General features: G+C 41.4%; 1 protein-coding gene across 16 annotated transcripts in view; it reads right to left on the reverse strand.

The window, feature by feature from the left end:
* Positions 1-19,210, reverse strand: part of dnmt3ab (DNA (cytosine-5-)-methyltransferase 3 alpha b) — a 483,274-nt gene that overhangs the window by 124,617 nt on the left and 339,447 nt on the right. For 14 of the 16 annotated variants that reach the window (XR_012100314.1, XM_073057071.1, XM_073057068.1 and 11 more), the window contains one exon: positions 5,569-5,757. The exons of the other annotated variants lie outside the window; for them this stretch is intronic. Coding sequence is in view for 13 of the 14 variants with exons in the window: in XM_073057071.1 (XP_072913172.1) it covers positions 5,569-5,757 (189 nt within the window). In the remaining variant the exon portion in view is untranslated. The remainder of the gene's footprint in view (positions 1-5,568; positions 5,758-19,210) is intronic. 16 annotated transcript variants of the gene reach the window in all.

Consider the following 19,210-nt stretch of genomic DNA (forward strand, 5'->3'; position numbering starts at 1 on the left):
GACTGGTTCCATAGTATGAAGCCTCCAATGTGCAGGATTGTAAGAGATACTGGAAAATGGTCGACTCAGGCAGATCCATTACAAGCAAAACTATCCCTACCATCAAGGATATCTTCAAGAGACAGTGTCTCAACAAGGTAGCATCCTAAGGAACCACACCAGCTTGCACATGTCCTCTTCTTATTATTACCATCAAAGAGGAGATTCAGGAGCCTGAAAGACCACACTCAATGTTTCAGAAACAGCTTCTTCCCCTTTGTCATCCAGATTTATGAATAGTCGATGAACCCATGGACAATATCTTGTTATTCCTGACTAGTTCAAGTTCAAGTTCAAGTTGCTTTTATTGTCAATTCGACCATAAACTGCTGGTACAGTACACAGTAAAAACGAAACAATGTTCCTCCAGGACCCTGGTGCTACATGAAACAACACAGAACTACACTAGACTATGTGAGACAGCACAAGGCTACACTGGACTACGTAAAACAACATAAAAACTGCACTAGACTACAGACCTGCACAGGACTACATAAAGTGCACAAAACATTGCAGGACAGTACAATAATTAATAAACAAGACAATAGGCACAGTAGAGGACACATTACAATGTCAGCCTAGACTCTGAGTATTGAGGGGTCTGATGGCTTGGGGGAAGAAACTGTTGCACAGTCTGATCGTGACAGCCTGAATGCTTTGGTGCCTTTTCCCAGATGGCAGGAGGGAGAAGAGTTTGTGTGATGGGTGCGTGGGGTCCTTCATAATGCTGTTTGCTTTGCGGATGCAGTGTGTAGTGTAAATGTCTATAATAGCGGTAAGAGAGACCCCAATGATCTTCTCAGCTGACCTCACTATCTGCTGCAGGGTCTTGCGATCCAATACGGTGCAATTCTCGAACGAGGCAGTGATGCAGCTGCTCAGGATGCTCTCGATATATCCTCTGTAGAATGTGGTGAGGATGGGGTGTGGGAGATGGACCTTTCTCAGCCTTCGCAAAAAGTAGAGATGCTGCTGGGCTTTCTTGGCTATGGAGCTGGTGTTGAGGGACCAGGTGAGATTCTCTGCTACGTGAACATCAAGAAATTTGGTGCTCTTAACGATCTCAACGGAGGAGCCATCGATATTCAGCAGAGGACTGGTCACTCCATGCTCTCCTGAAGTCAACAACCATCTCTTTTGTTTTGTTCACATTCAGAGACTGATTGTTGGTTCTGCACCAGTCTGTCACTCGTATTATTTATTTATTTATTTTTGTAATTTATAGTGATTTTACACCCTTGCACTATATTGTTGTTGTAAAACTACAAATTTCACATCATATAAATCAGTGATAATCTGATTCCAACGCTGAGATGATATGCACAGATTCAATTGATTTGATTAACAAATCTTATAACAATATGATTTGCCTCCACTAGGTGGCGATAAGGTTATACATTTTTGAATGGAGAGACCTTTGCAAATTTTTTTAATTTGTGGAAATTTACAAAAGTAAACCATATTACAATGATCCTCCTGAAATATTCTGCTTACTTTAAATGGCACAACATTATCAATATATCTATATTCATGGAGGTGAGTGTCTATTGGAGGCAGGAAGAAACACATACTTAGAACTCCTTGCCTTGCTAAGCATTTTGCTCTCCATGTGTGTCCATTTGTTGCCTACTTATGTCCTGGGATGATGAAGTCTCTTACTTCTGCTATTGGTCATGATGAAGATCAATGAATACCCTCTGATTCATTTTCACTTGGTCTTTCTTGTGATCATTTCATTCCTCTGTCAAGCCAATCTCAGTAATCTATCCCTTACAGGTCAATGTTATCACTGTCATTAAAAGTCACGCCATCAACACAGAGGGATCATCATTCTTCAGACATTCAACAGTAACAACCACCTTGCAGCCATAACGGTTGGTCAACAGTGTGGCACTTGACCCATTCCTCCTACCCGGGGGTTCCTAATACCATTAAGGAAGCTGTCTTTGGACTTCAGGTCAGGGGCCCCTGCACCCCCCCCCCTCTCCACAGTCCTTCTATCTGATAACAACAAGTAAGGAGAATGAAAGACCAGTCTTCACTTGAGTGGGTAGTTACAGCTCCAACACTTAAAATAGCCAACACCAGCTCGCAGGAAGCAACCATCCTGATTGACATTTCATCTTCCACCTTAAACAATCACTCTGAGACTTGCTCTTCTGCAGGCAGCAATGAGCAAGCTGACAGGGCTCTCTGGCAACGGAACCCCAGGCTGTGACCTCCAGCACCTGGAATGTAAACAGCAGTAGGTGTTGGAGAGCGCAAGTGTTTAAGCTGGTGGATGGAATACCTTTGCCCTGAACAGTGTCAAGCTTCCTGAATGCCGACACACCTATCCTAGAAAGTGCCATCTATATACTACATGCATTATAATTAGCATTTAGCAATAAGTTGGTATTCTGCTGGCTTTGCACGGGTTGATTCCCACACTGTGATCCTTTCACCTGTTTTCTGGGCTCCTGAACTTAGCCCACAATATAATCAGTGGTCACTCTATCAAGTACTTCTGCTTAGTAATGCAAATATCAAATCAGCCAATCACAAGGCAGCAACCTTTAATGCACAAAAGCAGACATGGTCAAGGGGTTCAGTCATTGTTCAGACCAAATATCCGAACAGGGAAGAAATGTGACTTTGACCATGGATTGATTGTTGGTGCCCCATGGAGTGGTTTGAGTATCTCAGAAACTGCTGATCTCCTGGGATTTTCATGCATAATAGTCTCTAGAGTAGTGGTCGCCAACCCGTCGATCGCGATCGACTGGCCGATCTTTGAGACTTTCCCAGCAGGTCCCGAAAAAAAAAGAAAAATAAATACCCAAATACTATTGAGAGATTGTTTCCGGGTTGCGGGGTTTTAGTTCCGTTCTTCTACCCCGTGCGCATGCGTGTAGCTCCCCCGCAATTCAGTGTAATTCAGTGGTCCCCAACCACCGGGCCGCGAGGAAAAGATATGAGTCAGCTGTTCCTTTCCTCATTCCCTGACACGACCACGGTTCAACATGAACGCATGCGAGGTCATTAGTTGCCTAAACGCAGTGATACCCCCGCGCCGGGGATCACTGGTTGGCCTCACGCGGCCAGTGGGAAGTGCCGCCTGGAGTGCGGACAGATGGGCGCCGCCTCTGAACCTGTTCAGCACACCGAATGTTCGTGGGGAACCCGGTGCTAAAATATTCACAGATGACCTAATTCAGGCTCAGGGTTTCTTAAGCAGCAGAGCAGCTACCGCACTGCAATCTACTGAAGCAAACTTTCGTCAGCCAATAGATCCTACAAGGGGGGCGGGCACGCGTCCTGTCGCACTCCTCGCTCAGTCGGACACTCTCTCTGGACTGTGACTGCCACGGCCCTGGCACGGGGACCTCCGGCCCTTACCTCGTCCTCTAACCCCACCCACGACCAGCCGCACTTGGCCAAGGCGTCTGGTGGCGGGCGGGCGGGAGGCTGTCTAATGAGGCAATGAAGCCCTCAAAACTGCTTCAGTATCCTGCACTTAAAGACAAACCCACTGAGTCCGGTCCGCAAGAATATTGTCAATATTAAACCGATCCGCAGTGCAAAAAAGGGTGGGGACTCCTGGTGTTCATACATTGTTTCTACTTCCGGGTTGCGGGGTTTTACTTCTGGTCTTTTCTGCCCCGCTGCGCATGCGTGTAACTAATGGATTTGGGGTCGATCTTGCCTTGCACTAAGGCCGAGGTAGCGGATCTTGGGCTTAAAAAGGTTGGTGACCACTACTGTAGAGTTTACAGAGAACGGTGCAAGAAACAAAAACAACATCCAGTGAACAGCAACTCTGTGGGTGAAAAAACCCTGTTAATGAGAGAGGTCGGAGGAGAATAGCCAGACTGGCTCACGCTGACAGTAACTCAAATAACCACATGCTACATCAGTGGTGTGCAGAAAAGCATCTCTACGCACATCATGTTGAACCTTATGAATCATGTAGCGCGTGGCCAAGTGGTTAAGTCGTCGGTCTAGTGATCTGAAGGTCGCTAGTTCAAGCCTCAGCTGAGGCAGCGTGTTGTGTCCTTGAACAAGGCACGTAATCACACATTGCTCTGCGACGACACCAGTGCCGAGCTGTATTGATCCTAATGCCTTTCTCTTGGACAACATCGGTGGCGTGGAGAGACTTGCAGCTTGGGCAACTGCATGTCTTCCATACAACCCTGCCCAGGCCTCGGTCATCATCGAAAATCGATGGACAGCCGAAGAAGAGTTGAACCTTAAGGCGGATGGGCTGCAACAACAGAAGACGACAAACAATCACTCAGTAGCCACTTTATTAGGTACTGGAGATCCCTAATAAAATGGCCACGGAGTGTACACTGTTACACTGTAAAGAAAGATTGCAAAGAGAGATCCTCTATCATAAAGAAAGATTTCATCTTTTCAAATAAGTGTGAAATTCAAGGGAGAGCATGAGCACATGAACAGAGGCAAAAAATTTCAAAGATTGTTAAAGAATAGCTTTATTCCTCACTAACTTCACTTATTCCAGAAATATCTTGTTTCAATGCTTCTTAAAGACTTACAATCAGGGAAGCTGTGGTGACCATGGATTTAGCAGCATCAAAATTTATTACAAACTCTACAACCTTCAAACAGTCACAGAGATTTGAGAACTGAAGGGCCGTACTTGCTGAACACTGAAGTTTTTGAAGCTACAGGCCTGAAGTGGAATCAGAGAGGAAGTTGCTGATGAAATGGGTGTCTGGCATTCTCAATGAAAGATGGTAATATTCCACTCAAAGTACTTAAAGTTACAAATTACCCTAAAATAGCCTGAAAAAGTGCATTTTGTACTTCACATGCTTCCTGCCTCTAATATATATTTCTATGTTGCCTCACTTTGCTGATTCATGGGCAAGCAATGTTCATTTGTGAGTTGAACAACTATCTCAGATTATACTTGACAATAATATGGAGGAAGATAACCCAAGCAAGATACCCCTAACACAACCTATAAACACTTCTATGTCTCTAGACTACAGCAAGGATTGGGTATCTTGTGGTCAGTTATACCACAGCCTGCCTCACATCAGCAGATACTGGATCAATATAATGAACTTCACAGATTGGGAAATGCTTGAGGATTCTTCTTCAACCCACCCCTGATTGAATATTTCCTGTGTACAGGTAGTCTCCATTCCCAACCATTTCCAAGATAGGCCTGGTATAAGACAGCACTCCCAGAGGTCGTTGGTTGGGAAACTGCTACGGTTATGGATTTGATCTTCTGATGAGCAATTCCAGAGAGCGCCACTTTTCAATGGGTGCATCTATTCCTGTTTAATACCTGTGCCTTTGAGGTCAATCATTTAGTTAGTGACAAGATGGCATCCTTCAAAACAAGATTATGACATTGTCAAGGCATCTCATGGCAAAAACTAATCAGAACTGTCCTGATAATTCACACAGGAGTTTGTGTGATTACTCCTTGCACCCTGCTGTATGCATTGGGTGGCAAAATTATTGACTGAAACAAAGCAACTCAGTAGAGTAACGGTTTAGACACTGTACCTCAGTCTGGGGGAGGGGGTGAAGATTCCCACTTCGGGGAAAATATGACATTCTTTCCATCTCACCCCACGGTAAGAGTGCTTCCTCTTGGCTAAGCAATGGAGTGGCATTCAAGTGGGATGCATCAAGGGGGTCTGCAGCCTTTTTACTCACCCTCCTAGTGGGAGAAGGACGCATGGAGGTGAGAGACTAAAGTAAAGGAATAAGAAGACAAAAAAGGGAAACATGTAAGTAAATGAAAGAACACCCATTATGGAATGGGGTCGACATTTAAAATTGCTAGGAGTTTCTTACCTACATGTTATAGACAAGTATATGGCAGCATAATTAAAAATTTCACCATTTTGACATCAACTTTTTTGGATGCGTTCAATCAAATACTGTTTAAGTAAACATCATTATGCTTATGCCTCACCTTCAGGAAAGTTTTCTAAATAAATATATAAATGTACCAACTAGGGAGGATGCAATATTAGATCTCCTATTAGGAAATGAGTTAGGGCAGGTGATGGAAGTGTGTGTAGGGGAACACTTTGGTTCTAGCGATCATAACGTCATTAGTTTCAACTTGATCATGGATAAAGATAGATCTGGTCCTCGGGTTGAAGTTCTAAACTGGAAAAAGGACAAATTTGAAGAAATGAGAAAGGATCTAAAAAGTGTAGATTGGGACAGGTTGTTCTCTGGCAAGGATGTGATTGGTAAGTGGGAGGCCTTCAAAGGAGAAATTTTGAGAGTGCAGAGTCTATATGTTCCTGTCAGGGTTAAAGACAAAATGAATAAGAATAAGAAACCTTGGTTCTCGAGGGATATTGGAACTCTGATAAAGAACAAGAGAGAGATGTATAACATGTATAGGCAACAGGGAGGAAATAAGATGCTTGAGGAGTATAAAAAGAGTAAGAAAATACTTAAGAAAGAAATCATGAGGGCTAAAAGAAGACATGAAGTTGCATTGGCGGTCAGGGTGAAGGATAATCCTAAGAGCTTCTACAGGTATGTTAAGAGCAAAAGGATAGTAAGGGATAAAATTGGTCCTCTTGAAGATCAGAGTGGTCGGCTATGTATGGAACCAAAAGAAATGGGAGAGATATTAAATGGGTTTTTTGCATCTGTATTTACTAAGTAAACTGGAATGGAGTCTATGGATACAAGGCAAATAAGTAGGGAGGTCATGGAACTTATACAGATTGAAGAGGAAGAGGTGCTTGCTGTCTTGAGGCAAATCAGAGTAGATAAATCCCCAGGACCTGACAGGGTATTCTCTCGGACCTTGAAGGAGACTAGTGTTGAAATTGCAGGGGCCCTGGCAGAAATATTTAAAACGTCGATATCCACGGGTCAGGTGCCGGAGGATTGGAGGATAGCTCATGTAGTTCTGTTGTTTAAAAAAGGCTCAAAAAGCAAGCCGGGAAATTATAGGCTGGTAAGTTTGACATCGGTAGTAGGTAAATTATTGGAAGGAATACTAAGAGATAGGATCTACAAGTATTTGGATAGACAAGGACTTATTAGAAAAAGTCAGCATGGCTTTGTGCATGGTAGGTCATGTTTAACCAATCTGTTAGAGTTTTTTGAGTAAGTTACCAGGAAAGTGGATGAAGGGAAGGCAGTGGATGTTGTATACATGGACTTCAGTATGGCCTTTGACAAAGTCCCGCATGGGAGGTTAGTTAGGAAGATTCAGTCGCTAGGTATACATGGTGAGATAGTAAATTGGATTAGACATTGGCTCAATGGGAGAAGCCAGAGAGTGGTAGTGGAGGATTGTTTCTCTGAGTGGAGGCCTGTGACAAGTGGTGTGCCACAGGGATCAGTGCTGGGTCCATTGTTATTTGTCATCTATATCAATGATCTGGATGATAATGTGGAAAATTGGATCTGTAAATTTGCTGATGATACAAAGATTGGAGGTGTAGTGGACAGTGAGGAAGGTTTTCAAAGCTTGCATAGGGATTTGGACCAGTTGGAGGAATGGGCTGAAAAATGGCAGATGCAGTTTAATGTGGACAAGTGTGAGGTATTGCACTTCGGAAGGTCAAATCAAGGTAGAACATACAAGGTAAATGTTAGGACATTGAGGAGTGCAGTAGAACAGAGGGATCTGGGAGTACGGATACATAATTCCCTAAAAGTGGCGTCACAAGCAGATAGGGTTGTAAAGAGAGCTTTTGGTACATTGGCCTTTATAAATCAAAGTATTGAGTATAAGAGTTGGAATGTAATGGTGAGGTTGTATTAGACATTGGTGAGACCGAATTTGGAGTATTGTGTGCAGTTTTGGTCACCTAATTACAGGAAGGATATTAATAAGGTTGAAAGAGTGCAGAGAAGGTTTACAAGGATGTTGCCGGGACTTGAGAAACTGAGTTACAGAAAAAGGTTGAATAGGTTAGGACTTTATTCCCTGGAGCATAGAAGAATGAGGGGTGATTTGATAGAGGTGTATAAAATTATGATGGGTATAGATAGAGTGAATGCAAGCAGGCTTTTTCCACTGAGGCCAGGGGAGAAAAAAACCAGAGGTCATGGGTTAAGGGTGAAGGGGGAAAAGTTTAAAGGGAACATGGGGGGGCTTCTTCACGCAGACAGTGGTGGGAGTGTGGAATGAGCTGCCAGATGAAGTGGTGAATGCGGGCTCACTTTTGACATTTAAGAAAAACTTGGACAGGTATATGGATGAGAGTGGTTTGGAGCTATATGGCCCAGGTGCAGTCAGTGGGACTAGGCAGAAAAATGGTTCGGCACAGCCAAGAAGGGCCAAAAGGCTTGTTTCTGTGCTGTAATGTTCTATGGTTCTTTGGAGAAACACCAACCATACACTACTTAAGACTCTGAACCTTCGTGCTGCACAACCTCTCAGCTGACCTTTCATTCATAAACTTGCTCATTTGATCAGGACAGCAAACGTGGTAAAATTGTCAAATTCTTGCCAGTATTGGCCCCATTTTAAGGGCAGTGATAATTAGATTTCCGATTGCTGTAAGTAAACCTATTATTTTAAGTAAACCTTCACTCCTAGAGGGGTGAGGCGTATAAGAAACTTGATGCAATCAAGTGAAGTAGCTGGTGCCTTTTCTAGATACCCAAGGATCTCGTGCCCTTTCACAGCAGGATCTGTCTGAGTGTTAAACATCATAAACATGTATTTCTGACCATAAGTCATTTCTACTTATGAAAATGGCACTGACATAACAGGTAATCATTTGTCAAATGATTACTTTCTTCCTGAATGAAGATTGGTTATATTTGTAATCACTGTAGGCCATAATAAGTTACATCATTTATTGTGAAAAATATTTCCACCATAGTTAATAATACTGTCCATTTCTAAAAAACCAATACATATCCTAAACACACTTTTTAACAAATATACTTCAACCAAAGCAGAGAAACAGGTTCCTTCCTTTACGTAGAAGCTATGCCAAAAACAATGCATAATCTCCAAAGAAAATACTCTAATAGATTTTACCTTTTCATTATATTATACAGGTCTGACTATTGAATTTTAATGCTAATGAATTACATGAGGGTTCTTTTTTTACCCATTTGTTGCGAAGTTTCAGGCTGTGTCGTTTCATAAATTTGTCAGTTATTCCCACAAGATATCTCCCATGAACATAAAGGGTGTTTAAATAAAATACATTAGGAACATATGACCTTATAACCAACTTGAATGGAACAGCCATTGATTGAATTCAATCAGTTATAACACTGCCTGGCAACTCTATCAAGGGAATATTGTTCAACCAGGACAAGATACAATTTCTACCTTTACAAATTCATTTGTGGCTTTGTGTCAACGCGCAGGCCCTGAATGAACAATGAACCACAGTTCGAACACATGACCTCAGTGCGTGAAATCAATTAAAACTCAGCTGGATGGAATAAATCGATTAAGTTTGAACTTCAAATAAATACTCAAGAATTAAAGTTCAAACTTCAAAGTAAAATTTATTATTGGAATACATACATGTCACCACATACAATCCTGAGATTCTTTTTCTGCAGATATTCTTAGCAAATCTGTAGAACAGTAACTGTAAGCAGGATTAATGGACAACAAACTGTGCAAATGCAGATCTAAATAAATAGCAATAAATAATGAGCATGAAATAACAAGATAAAAAGCCCTTAAAGTGAGACCGTTGGTTGTGGGAGCACCGGAAGTAGAATGAGCGTCGTTATCCCTTTTTGTTCAAGAGCCTGATGGTTGAGGAGTAGTAACTGTTCTTGAACCTGGTGGCGTGGGTCCTGGGGCACTAGTACATTCTGCCAGATGGTGGCAGTGAGAAAAGAGCATGGCCTAGGTGGGGTGGTTCTTTGCTGATGAATGTTGCTTTTCTACGGCAATGTTTCATGTAGATGTGCTCAGTGTTGGGAGGGGTTTACCTGTGACTTACTGGACCGAATCCACTAGCTTTTGTAGGATTTTCTGCTCAAAGGCATTGGTGTTCCCGTACCAGTCAATACACTTTCCACCACACACCTATAGATCCGTGCCAAGGTTTCTGATGACATGCCAGATCTTCACAGACTCCTGAGGAAATAGAGGCACTGTTGTGCTTTCTTTAGTCAGAATTACAGATGTGAAGGGGATGCTTTCTATATTTGGGCTGCACACAGAGAATTGACTGCCAGCCGTGAATATTGAAAATTTAGGGAGAGGCCATGTGTGACTTCCCAATTTATAAAAACATTTTTCTTGCACGCATTTTGGAAACATGCACTCAGAAATGTTGCAATATAATTCATTTTTTTGAGTATAAGTAGCGACATCTGAGATCTCCTTTGACGGTAATGATGAATGAGGAAGATGGGTCTTCTGATGGGGCACCCTGCTCGTGGTATACAATGGTATTTAAAGCAGATGCAGCACACGGTCTTCCTGATGAATGATTGGGAGTCATGGGTAACACACCTGAATATTCAGGTCTCTGCACGTGGCTGGTAAGGCTGCACCTTTGCTCCAGCAGGAAAGGTTCAAAAAATTATCTTCTCCGATGACTGTAACTGCACTAAGCTAAGATTGTAGGGAAATCTGCTTCAAAGCAGATTTATTCTTTCTTTTTTGTAAACTCTTCACTCTTTTCTCAACTACTGATGTAGAGCTCAGCATAAATGGCATATAGTGCCTTGAAAAAGTATTCAGCCCCAATCCTTTGTTCACATAATGGAGTTCACAATCAGAGGTTTTGATCAATTTAACCGAAAAGTTTTATTTGTGAATCACATGCTCCTTTCTCACTGCAGAGCCCAAAAGACAGGAAAGATTATAAAGCATGAAAAACTAAAAATTCTAATACTGAAATGTCACCAGTTCAAAAGTATTCATTGCCTTTTGCTCAGTATTTAGTTGAACCACCTCTTGCAGACAGTAGTATTCTTTTTAGATAAGTCTCTATTAGCTTTGCACAATGGACTGGAGCAAAATTTGCCCATTCCTCTGTGGAAAACAAAATTGCCTGAGATGTTCAATCAGGTTAACGTCAGGAATCTGACTGGGCACTCAAGGACATGAACTTTTGTCATTTGAAGCCACTCCATGGTTGCTCTGGCAGTGTGCTTTGGTTCATTGCCCTGCAGATAGACAAACTTCCTCCTCAATCTAAGATTTCTGGCAGAGGCTAGTAAGCTTTTATCCAGGATCTCTCTGTATTTAGCAGCATTCATCTTCTCATCAATCCTGACCAGCTTTCCAGTCCCTGCTGCTGAAAAGCATTCCCATAGCATTATGCTACTCCATGATACCTTACAGTAGGGATGGTGTTACTTGGCTGATTCACAGTATTAGATTTACACCACATGTACTGCTAATAAAAAAAAAATCCTTGCCCATAAAGACTTTGCAAAGTGTCACTTAGAAAATACTGTAAAGAGGTGGAAGAAGGTCTTTTGGTCAGATGAGACTAAAGTGCCCTCAAAACTAAGTGGTGCATGTGGTGTAAATCTAATATTGCACATCAGCCAGGTAACACCATGCCTACTAACAAGAAGATCAGGACAGTTGATGAACGCAATGTCTACAGGAGGTATGTTCTTTGTCTAGGAGGTTACTGAACATCTTCAAGGTTCAAGGGCATTACCAGGGAGTTCTGTGTATTAACAAAATGGCAGTCTATGAATATCTGGGAAGTCTGGAATGCAGGCAGATGGCTGTACCAGCTTTTCCTTCTTCCGTATTCTGAAAGGAAAGAAGAGGTTTCTTCTTTCCTCAGAAATGAAGTTTTGATTACCTCTGCAATGGACCAGTAGCAGATATTAGTATCAATGGACTGACATGTTCCTGAGGCAGGTAAGCTGACTGACCTTGACTTTGATCTGAATGGGAAAAAAAAAGTCAGTCAGAGCACACGTAAGGTTGTGTTTGAGATCACAGATAGTCACAGGTCCCAGTAAGCACAAAGGATACAGTGTGAATGTTGATCCTTTCACAGCTTCAATGAACAGAGTCAGTAAAATCTGGTTGTTTGCTAAATTAGAATCATTGCTTTTCAGGTTGTGAGAGGGAAAACTTGCACTGTACAAAATCGCATGCTGCAGAGCCACTGTCATCATTTAGCCGGAGAGAAAAAAAACACACTTGCAAAAATGAAAAAAATCACCAAAGAATGAGGTGATGAAGTTGCTTAGAAGTGAAGGTTCCCTCACTTCTAGGTTATGCTAATTTTTGACTTTTGGCCACAACTGGTTGTTGTTTCAATTGTGAAGGCTTTGGACATGATGCAAAAAAGGTTGACATGAATAGTTTCACAAATGAAAAACAAAAAAGGCTGGAGACATTGTGAATGCTTCACTTGGAGCAGAGAAGATTGAGGGATGTGAGAAATGTGTTCAGAATAATGAGCATCTACACAAAGTCAATGATGAAAAACTGTTTCATTTGGTGGAAGGATGGAGAATCAGAGGATACAAGTCTAAAGTGACTAACAGAAGAACCAAAAGTGACGTGAGAGAAACTCTTCTACACAGAGAGCAATAGACATCTGGAATGGATTGAACTGCAGGGTTGGGAGGAGAGGAGTGATCTGTATTGCATTGTCAGAGAGTTGAAGAGTGAAATGGCCTTCCTGGGTGTCAATACCATTCTGCAATCCAATGATTGTAAAGTTTTCTCTGCCAGTCAATAACAGACTCTGTCCTAACTCAATTGCCTGATCTTCGGATTTTTTATAACGCTCAAAATCTTTTAACTTCAACTTTAAAGAACTAAGTGTCTGGGCTGAGAATTACAGAGAACTCCAACCTTATGAGTGAAATAATTTCTCCCTATCATAAAACTAAGTACATGAGCATCTATCCGATGGCACCGGTCCCAGGTTGTAGCCTACTGGCATATTTTCTTCCTCAGAATTTACGACTTCTCTTCACCAGTTAACAATCCTTACTGCTCATAAGCACATTACCCATACATCACCTTGCTGACCAGCCTCCTCTGTGGATTCCTATTGAAAATCTCTGAAAATACAAATATATCTCATCCACTGATTCCACCACCTTATTCTACTCTTCACATCCGTGAAGAATTCTAAGCATGATTTCCCTTTCATAAATCCACGCTGATCCTGTTCAAGTCCTATTTACTGCATTTTTTTCCCAATGAATCCCGTTATTACATCCTTAATTATTCCTTTCAGTATTTTCATCACCACCGACATTCAGCAAACATGTAGGTCGTTCCTTTTTCTCTCTCTCGCACCCTTCTCAAACAGGGATGCCACATTGACCACATTTGAATCTACGTGAGCAATTTCAGAATTCTGGAAGATGTCAACCCACTCATGGTTGCCAAGATCAATGATTACCAATCAGTACAATCACTCTCAATATAGCCATCTCTTTCTCAAAGCTCTGGAATGTACTACCTTGAGATTTTAGTCCCTAATGCACTTTTAAACGAAAATTTATTTTCTCCAGCTTCTCATTCTCATTGGGTCCTTGGTTCTTGCATATTTCTTGAAGTTTTTTTGTATTTTCTTTCAAGACGGGTACAAAGTATGTAATTGCTCTGCTGCATTTTTGTGCTCCATGATAAAATATCTTACCTCTGCATGCAGCCCACATTGAATTTACCTCAGTAGTTGCCCTTCTAATTACAGCTCATTCACAGAAGGGGCCAGATCATGCTTCAATCAGCAGTCTTTCAGCTAATGGGGAGTGTTGCTGGGCATTAAGTTCAACCAACAATGATCACAAGCAGAGTGGTAGGATTGTGGGTGAGAAGGGCATGCTTCGGGTAGGGTGGAGAGCCCTCCGAGGGCCAGATGGACTTGCACAAACTTATAAATAATATGCACATAAGATAATTTTTGTTGTGCAAAGGAGATTCTCCTTGAATGGTAGCACTTTTGGGAGGCCTCCACTGCACCTAAAGCCCCTTCCAAGATGCAAAAGTCATACTGAACAAAAGTTAAAGGTTCCACATTTAGACAGCAGGGTTTCTTTTGACATCTGCACCGTGGCACTGAGCAGCAGAGGGTTATAAGAGCTGTTCATCAGCATAGATGGTCTCTGATCACTCTACCTATGCTCGTAGCATTGTGTCCAGTCCTTAAAATAAGTTAGAGTTTGCACTTTGATCAGTATTAAGTTTATTCTTTTGGAAATGGAACGTTCACTTTCATGATCAATATCTTCCCAGAAACTTCAGGGTGCTGTACTATTCTTGATGTAATTTGGACAAACTGGGTACACAAAAATTTTTGATAATACCTTAATATAGAGTGGAAATATCTCTAAGGTTGTCACTGGAATCTTTGCCTTTGCAATGCAGTGTTAACTGGGATTCTGTAGATGCCTTTCAGAGACAATGCTCATGCTGCCTGCAATATGAGTTTGTAAATACAACCCTTAGGTTTCAGTTTGGTTCAACAATCCACATTCTTGCCTCTGAGTCAGAGGCTTCAGGACTTGAACACATCATTTTGACTGACACTGCAGGATGATACTGAAGACCAGCTGTATTGTCCAACTCGAAAAAGATACCCAACTAATCATCCTATTAAACAACCTGGGTCCAAGTGGTTGGTGTTTCCACCAAGGATGAGACACATTATCAAATATGTTTGTTTTTTTCCTTCTTATTGTTATCTCCAAACTGCTAATGTACACAAAACCAAGGATAATATAGACAAGCAAATCTCTGTAAAGATTGTTCTATCTTTATACTTTAATCAATTACTGCCACAGTGTTAGAGCTTCCATTTCTTTTCTCACCCAGGCTACGTACTTAAAGACAGAGATTTCATATCAGATGGCAATAGTGGACAATCAGCAGGAATGTACTCTAGAAATATTCAAATGTGCTGCAACCCAATGTGGTGAAACTAGTTGTGGACACAACCAGCTGACAGGATTTGGGTTAAAATGAGTTGAAGTCTTTTTACTCGACAATTTTATGTCATATTATTTCAGAAATTATTTTAAAGTTTAACGTATTTCATTTGTGAAATTACAAAACAAAAAACATAATAACCAAAAGGGAAAAAAAATAGCCATAAGGAGTCGGTTCCAATGGATTAAAAGGGGAATAGCAACAGAAGTGCATGAGAGTGACCTGGATGCCATGGTGCTCTCACACACTTGATGACATTCTTTGGTTGGGAGACGATGGGGATGATTGTTGGAGATGTCTTGGTTAATTACTGCAGTGCATCCAGCAGACACACAAACTCTGTACACAATATATTGATGATGGATGCGTAGCACATGGAGAATATTCCATCATACTCTTGCCTTGCATAGAGAAGCTTTTGGATATAAGGAGCTGGTCCCACTCATTCCTGAATGACCAGCCTTTTGTCTGCCTTTAGAGGCACCACACTGTTTTGCCATTAGCCACCTTTCACCTGAACCAACTACTCCCAAGATGTTAGAAACCTGGCAACAAGGACTGAATGTCAAGACGAAATGGTTAAATTGTCACTTGTTGGAGAGATTATTATTTGGAACATGCTATGCAAACTTGGAGAATGCTTAACACTCAATAGCTCACACCCAGGAGGTTGTCTAGATCTTGTAATATGGATAACATTATTATCTATGGAATTTATGAATAGAAATGTAAAATCATCAGTAACTTAGCAGCCATTCTCTCACAGGGATTCAGTGGAGAAGGGGTGAAAGGTAAGTGGTGGGTGGAGGGAAGGGGAAAGAGAGAAGAAATGTGGTTCCATTGCTATGTTAAGGAGAGTCTTGGGGGAACTTTGACTTAGTGGGCAACTGGTGTGATGCTTCAGAAATAATGGAATTGATGGGCTTAAATTTCATGAGATAGAGTTCTTCATATCTGCAGGTTGAGGTAAGTGTTGAGGGCATGAGCAAGAGAAGAAATGAAGTTACTTTAAACAGATAATCAGTAAAGAAGGCGCAAAAACTGGGATTATCTGCGTTTTCTAAATTAGCAATTGGAGATGAATGCTTTTTAGGCCTAATTGATTGTAGACAATAAGATATAGGAGCAGAATTAGGCCATTTGGCACATTGAGTCTGCTCTGTCATTTCATCATGGCTGATCCCTTCTTCCTCTCGGCCCCAATCTCCCGCCTTCCCCCCATATCCCTTCATGCCCTGATCAATCAAGAAACTATCAAACTCCACCTTAAATATATATATTTAAGGACATAAGGAATAGGAGCAGGAGTCGGCCATCTGGCCCGTTGAGCCTGCTCCGCCATTCAATAAGATCATGGCTGATCTGGCCATGGACTCATCTTCACCTACCTGCCTTTTTCTCATAATCCTTAATTCCCCTACTTTGCAAAAATCTATCCAACCTTGTCTTAAATACATAAAGACTTGGCCTCCACAGCTGCCTGTGGCAAAGAATTCCACAGATTTACCACTCTCTGTCTAAAGAAATTTCTCCTCATCTCTGTTCTAAATGGCTGTCCCTCTATTCTGAGGCTGTGTCCTCTGGTCTTAGATTCTTCCACCATAGGAAACATCCTCTCCACATCCACTCTATCAAGGCCTTTCACTATTTGATAGGTTTTAATGAGGTCACCATTCATTCTTCTGAGATCCAGAGAATACAGTCCCAGAGTCATCAAACACTCTTCACATGACAAGCCATTCAATCTCGGAATCATTTTCGTGAACCTCCTTTGAACCCTCTCCAGTTTCAGCACATCCTTATGATGGATTGTTAAGGCAATCAGCCTTCCAGATAAAAAAGTATTTTCAATCACTGTGAGAATGATGAGTATTAATACAACTTTGAATTATGAAGCAGTCATGATGAAACATTAGCACTGATGTATGTGTAGAAGTCTGCTTTGCATCTCAAGAAAGACATATTGTCTGAAGTGAAAGGATTAATACTGTTAAATATCAATAATTTAGGGATCTTGAGTGAAAGCCAGATAAATTTGGCAGAGCAAGCTTCATGCTATGAAATGTAGTAAGATTCTGACCAATGCTGTTGGGAGAGATCCACATGGTGTTTTCTCAAACACGATATGGTTCATCTTTATGCATGAAAGCTGGCCGAAACACAAGGACAGAAGAAAGTAACTTAGTGAGGCTGAAGATGAAAACTCCAGATCCAAAACGCAGCCGTGGATAATAATCCTGATTTGGAGTTAATGTCAGAGATGGTTGGGAACATGATTTGCACTCAATGGCCACTTTATTAGGTAGTCCCTGTACCTAATAACGTGGCCATCGACTGTACGTTCATAATCTTCTATTATTGTCATCCATCTGCTTCAAGGATTAAAGTGTTGTGTGTTCAGAGATGCTCTTCTGCACATCACTGTTGTAACTGTTGCTTTCCTGTCAGCTTGAACCAATCTGGTCAGAGGAATTGCTTGGAGTGTTCTTTAGTCTTCATGGTGTAGTTTTTGCCAGGATACTGACTCGACAGCAGTTGGACCTTCCAAATACAGGTGTATTTTTATTACAATCAATTGAAACACATTGACTGCACACAGGTGATCTCCATTTAATTAACTATGTGACTTCTAAAACCAATTGGCTACCCCAGTAATGATATGATGTGTTATATTAAAGGAGGTGAATACTTATGCAACAATTATTTTGTTTCATATTTGTTATTAATTTTCATCACTTTATAGAGATCTGTTTTCACTTTGACACGAAAGGGTCTTTTCCTGTTGATCAGTGTCAAAAAAGTCAAATTAAATCCACAATAATTCAATGTTGTAAAACAATAAAACATGAAAACTTCCCGGGGGAGTGAATATTTTTTATAGGCAGTATATAGTTTTCACCACCAAAGTTATCTATATCTGGCCAAACAACAAGTATGCTAACTGGCTAGGTATAGAAATAAAATAAAATCACTGCTTTGAAGATGCACAACCTACATAAATAAGCCATATTAGCTGTCTGCACTAAAAGGAAGAGCCTTTATTCTTTCTCTCAGTCTCGCCGTAGTAAATCTAGTCTATCTTCTCCAAGGCCATAACATCCTTCCCTCAGTCTGATGTCCAGAAATATACACAGAACTGCAAATGAGACACAACGAGTGAATTGCACAAGTTCAGCATACACAACTACTTTGTATTTAGATTCAAAGTAATGTATCACTTTCACAAGTCCCTCAGCAACTTGTCCTGCTACTACATTCAAATACTACTGTGCATGCACTATTTTATTTCTCTGTTTTTGCAGTCCCTCCCATTAATATCAGCCTGATTAAGCTGCCTCTTCATAAAGCATTTCTCCAAGTGCATGATACCACAGCTATTCCCCAATCCAATGCATTTGCTTCCCCCGTTCCCATTTACCAGCAATAAAACTCTTAATTGTATTTCTTGCAAACACCCAGATCATTTATGCATAACAAATGTATGAGTGAATGAATATTCAATTTGGTAAAAGGAACAATAATGCAGACTATCATCCAAATGGGGAGAAGGTTCAAACATCAGAGGTGCAGAGGGACTTCGGAGTCCTCATGCAAGACTCCCAGAAGGTTAATTTGCAGGTTGAGCCTGTGGTAAAGAAGGCAAATGCAATGTTGGCATTTATTTCAAGGAGAATAGAATGTAAAAGCAAGGAGATAATGCTGAGGCTTTGTAAGACACTAGTCAGGCCGCACTTGGAGTATTGTCAACAGTTCTGGGCCCCATATGTCAGAAAGGATGTGTTATTATTGGAGAGAGTACAGAGGAGGTTCACAAGGATGATTCTGGGAATGAAGGTGTTAACTTACGAGGAGAGTTTGGCAGCTTTGAGCCTGTATTCACTAGACTTTAGAAGCATGTGTTGGTGGTGGTGGGGGAATCTCATTGAAACCTACCGAATGTTGAAAGGACTAGATAGGGTGGATGTGGAGAGGATGTTTCCTCTGGTGGGGGTATCCAGAACCAGAGAACACAGCCTCAAAATTGAGGGGTGAACTTTTAAAACAGAGGTAAGGAGGAATTTTTTAAAATCAGAGAGTGGTGAATCTATGGAATGCTCTGCCATAGACCGCAGTGGAGGCCAAGTCTGTGGGAATATTTGAGGTGGAAGTTGATCGTTTCCTGATCGATCAGGGCATCAAAGGATATGGCGAAAAGGCAGGTGTATGGGATTGAGTGGGAACTGGGATCAGCCATGATGGAATGCCGGAGCAGACTCGATGGGCTGAATTGCCTAATTCTGCTTCTATGTCTTATGACCTTATGGTCTA

This window comes from Hemitrygon akajei, chromosome 9 (genome assembly GCF_048418815.1).
Source record: "Hemitrygon akajei chromosome 9, sHemAka1.3, whole genome shotgun sequence".
Taxonomy (NCBI): Eukaryota; Metazoa; Chordata; class Chondrichthyes; order Myliobatiformes; family Dasyatidae; genus Hemitrygon; species Hemitrygon akajei.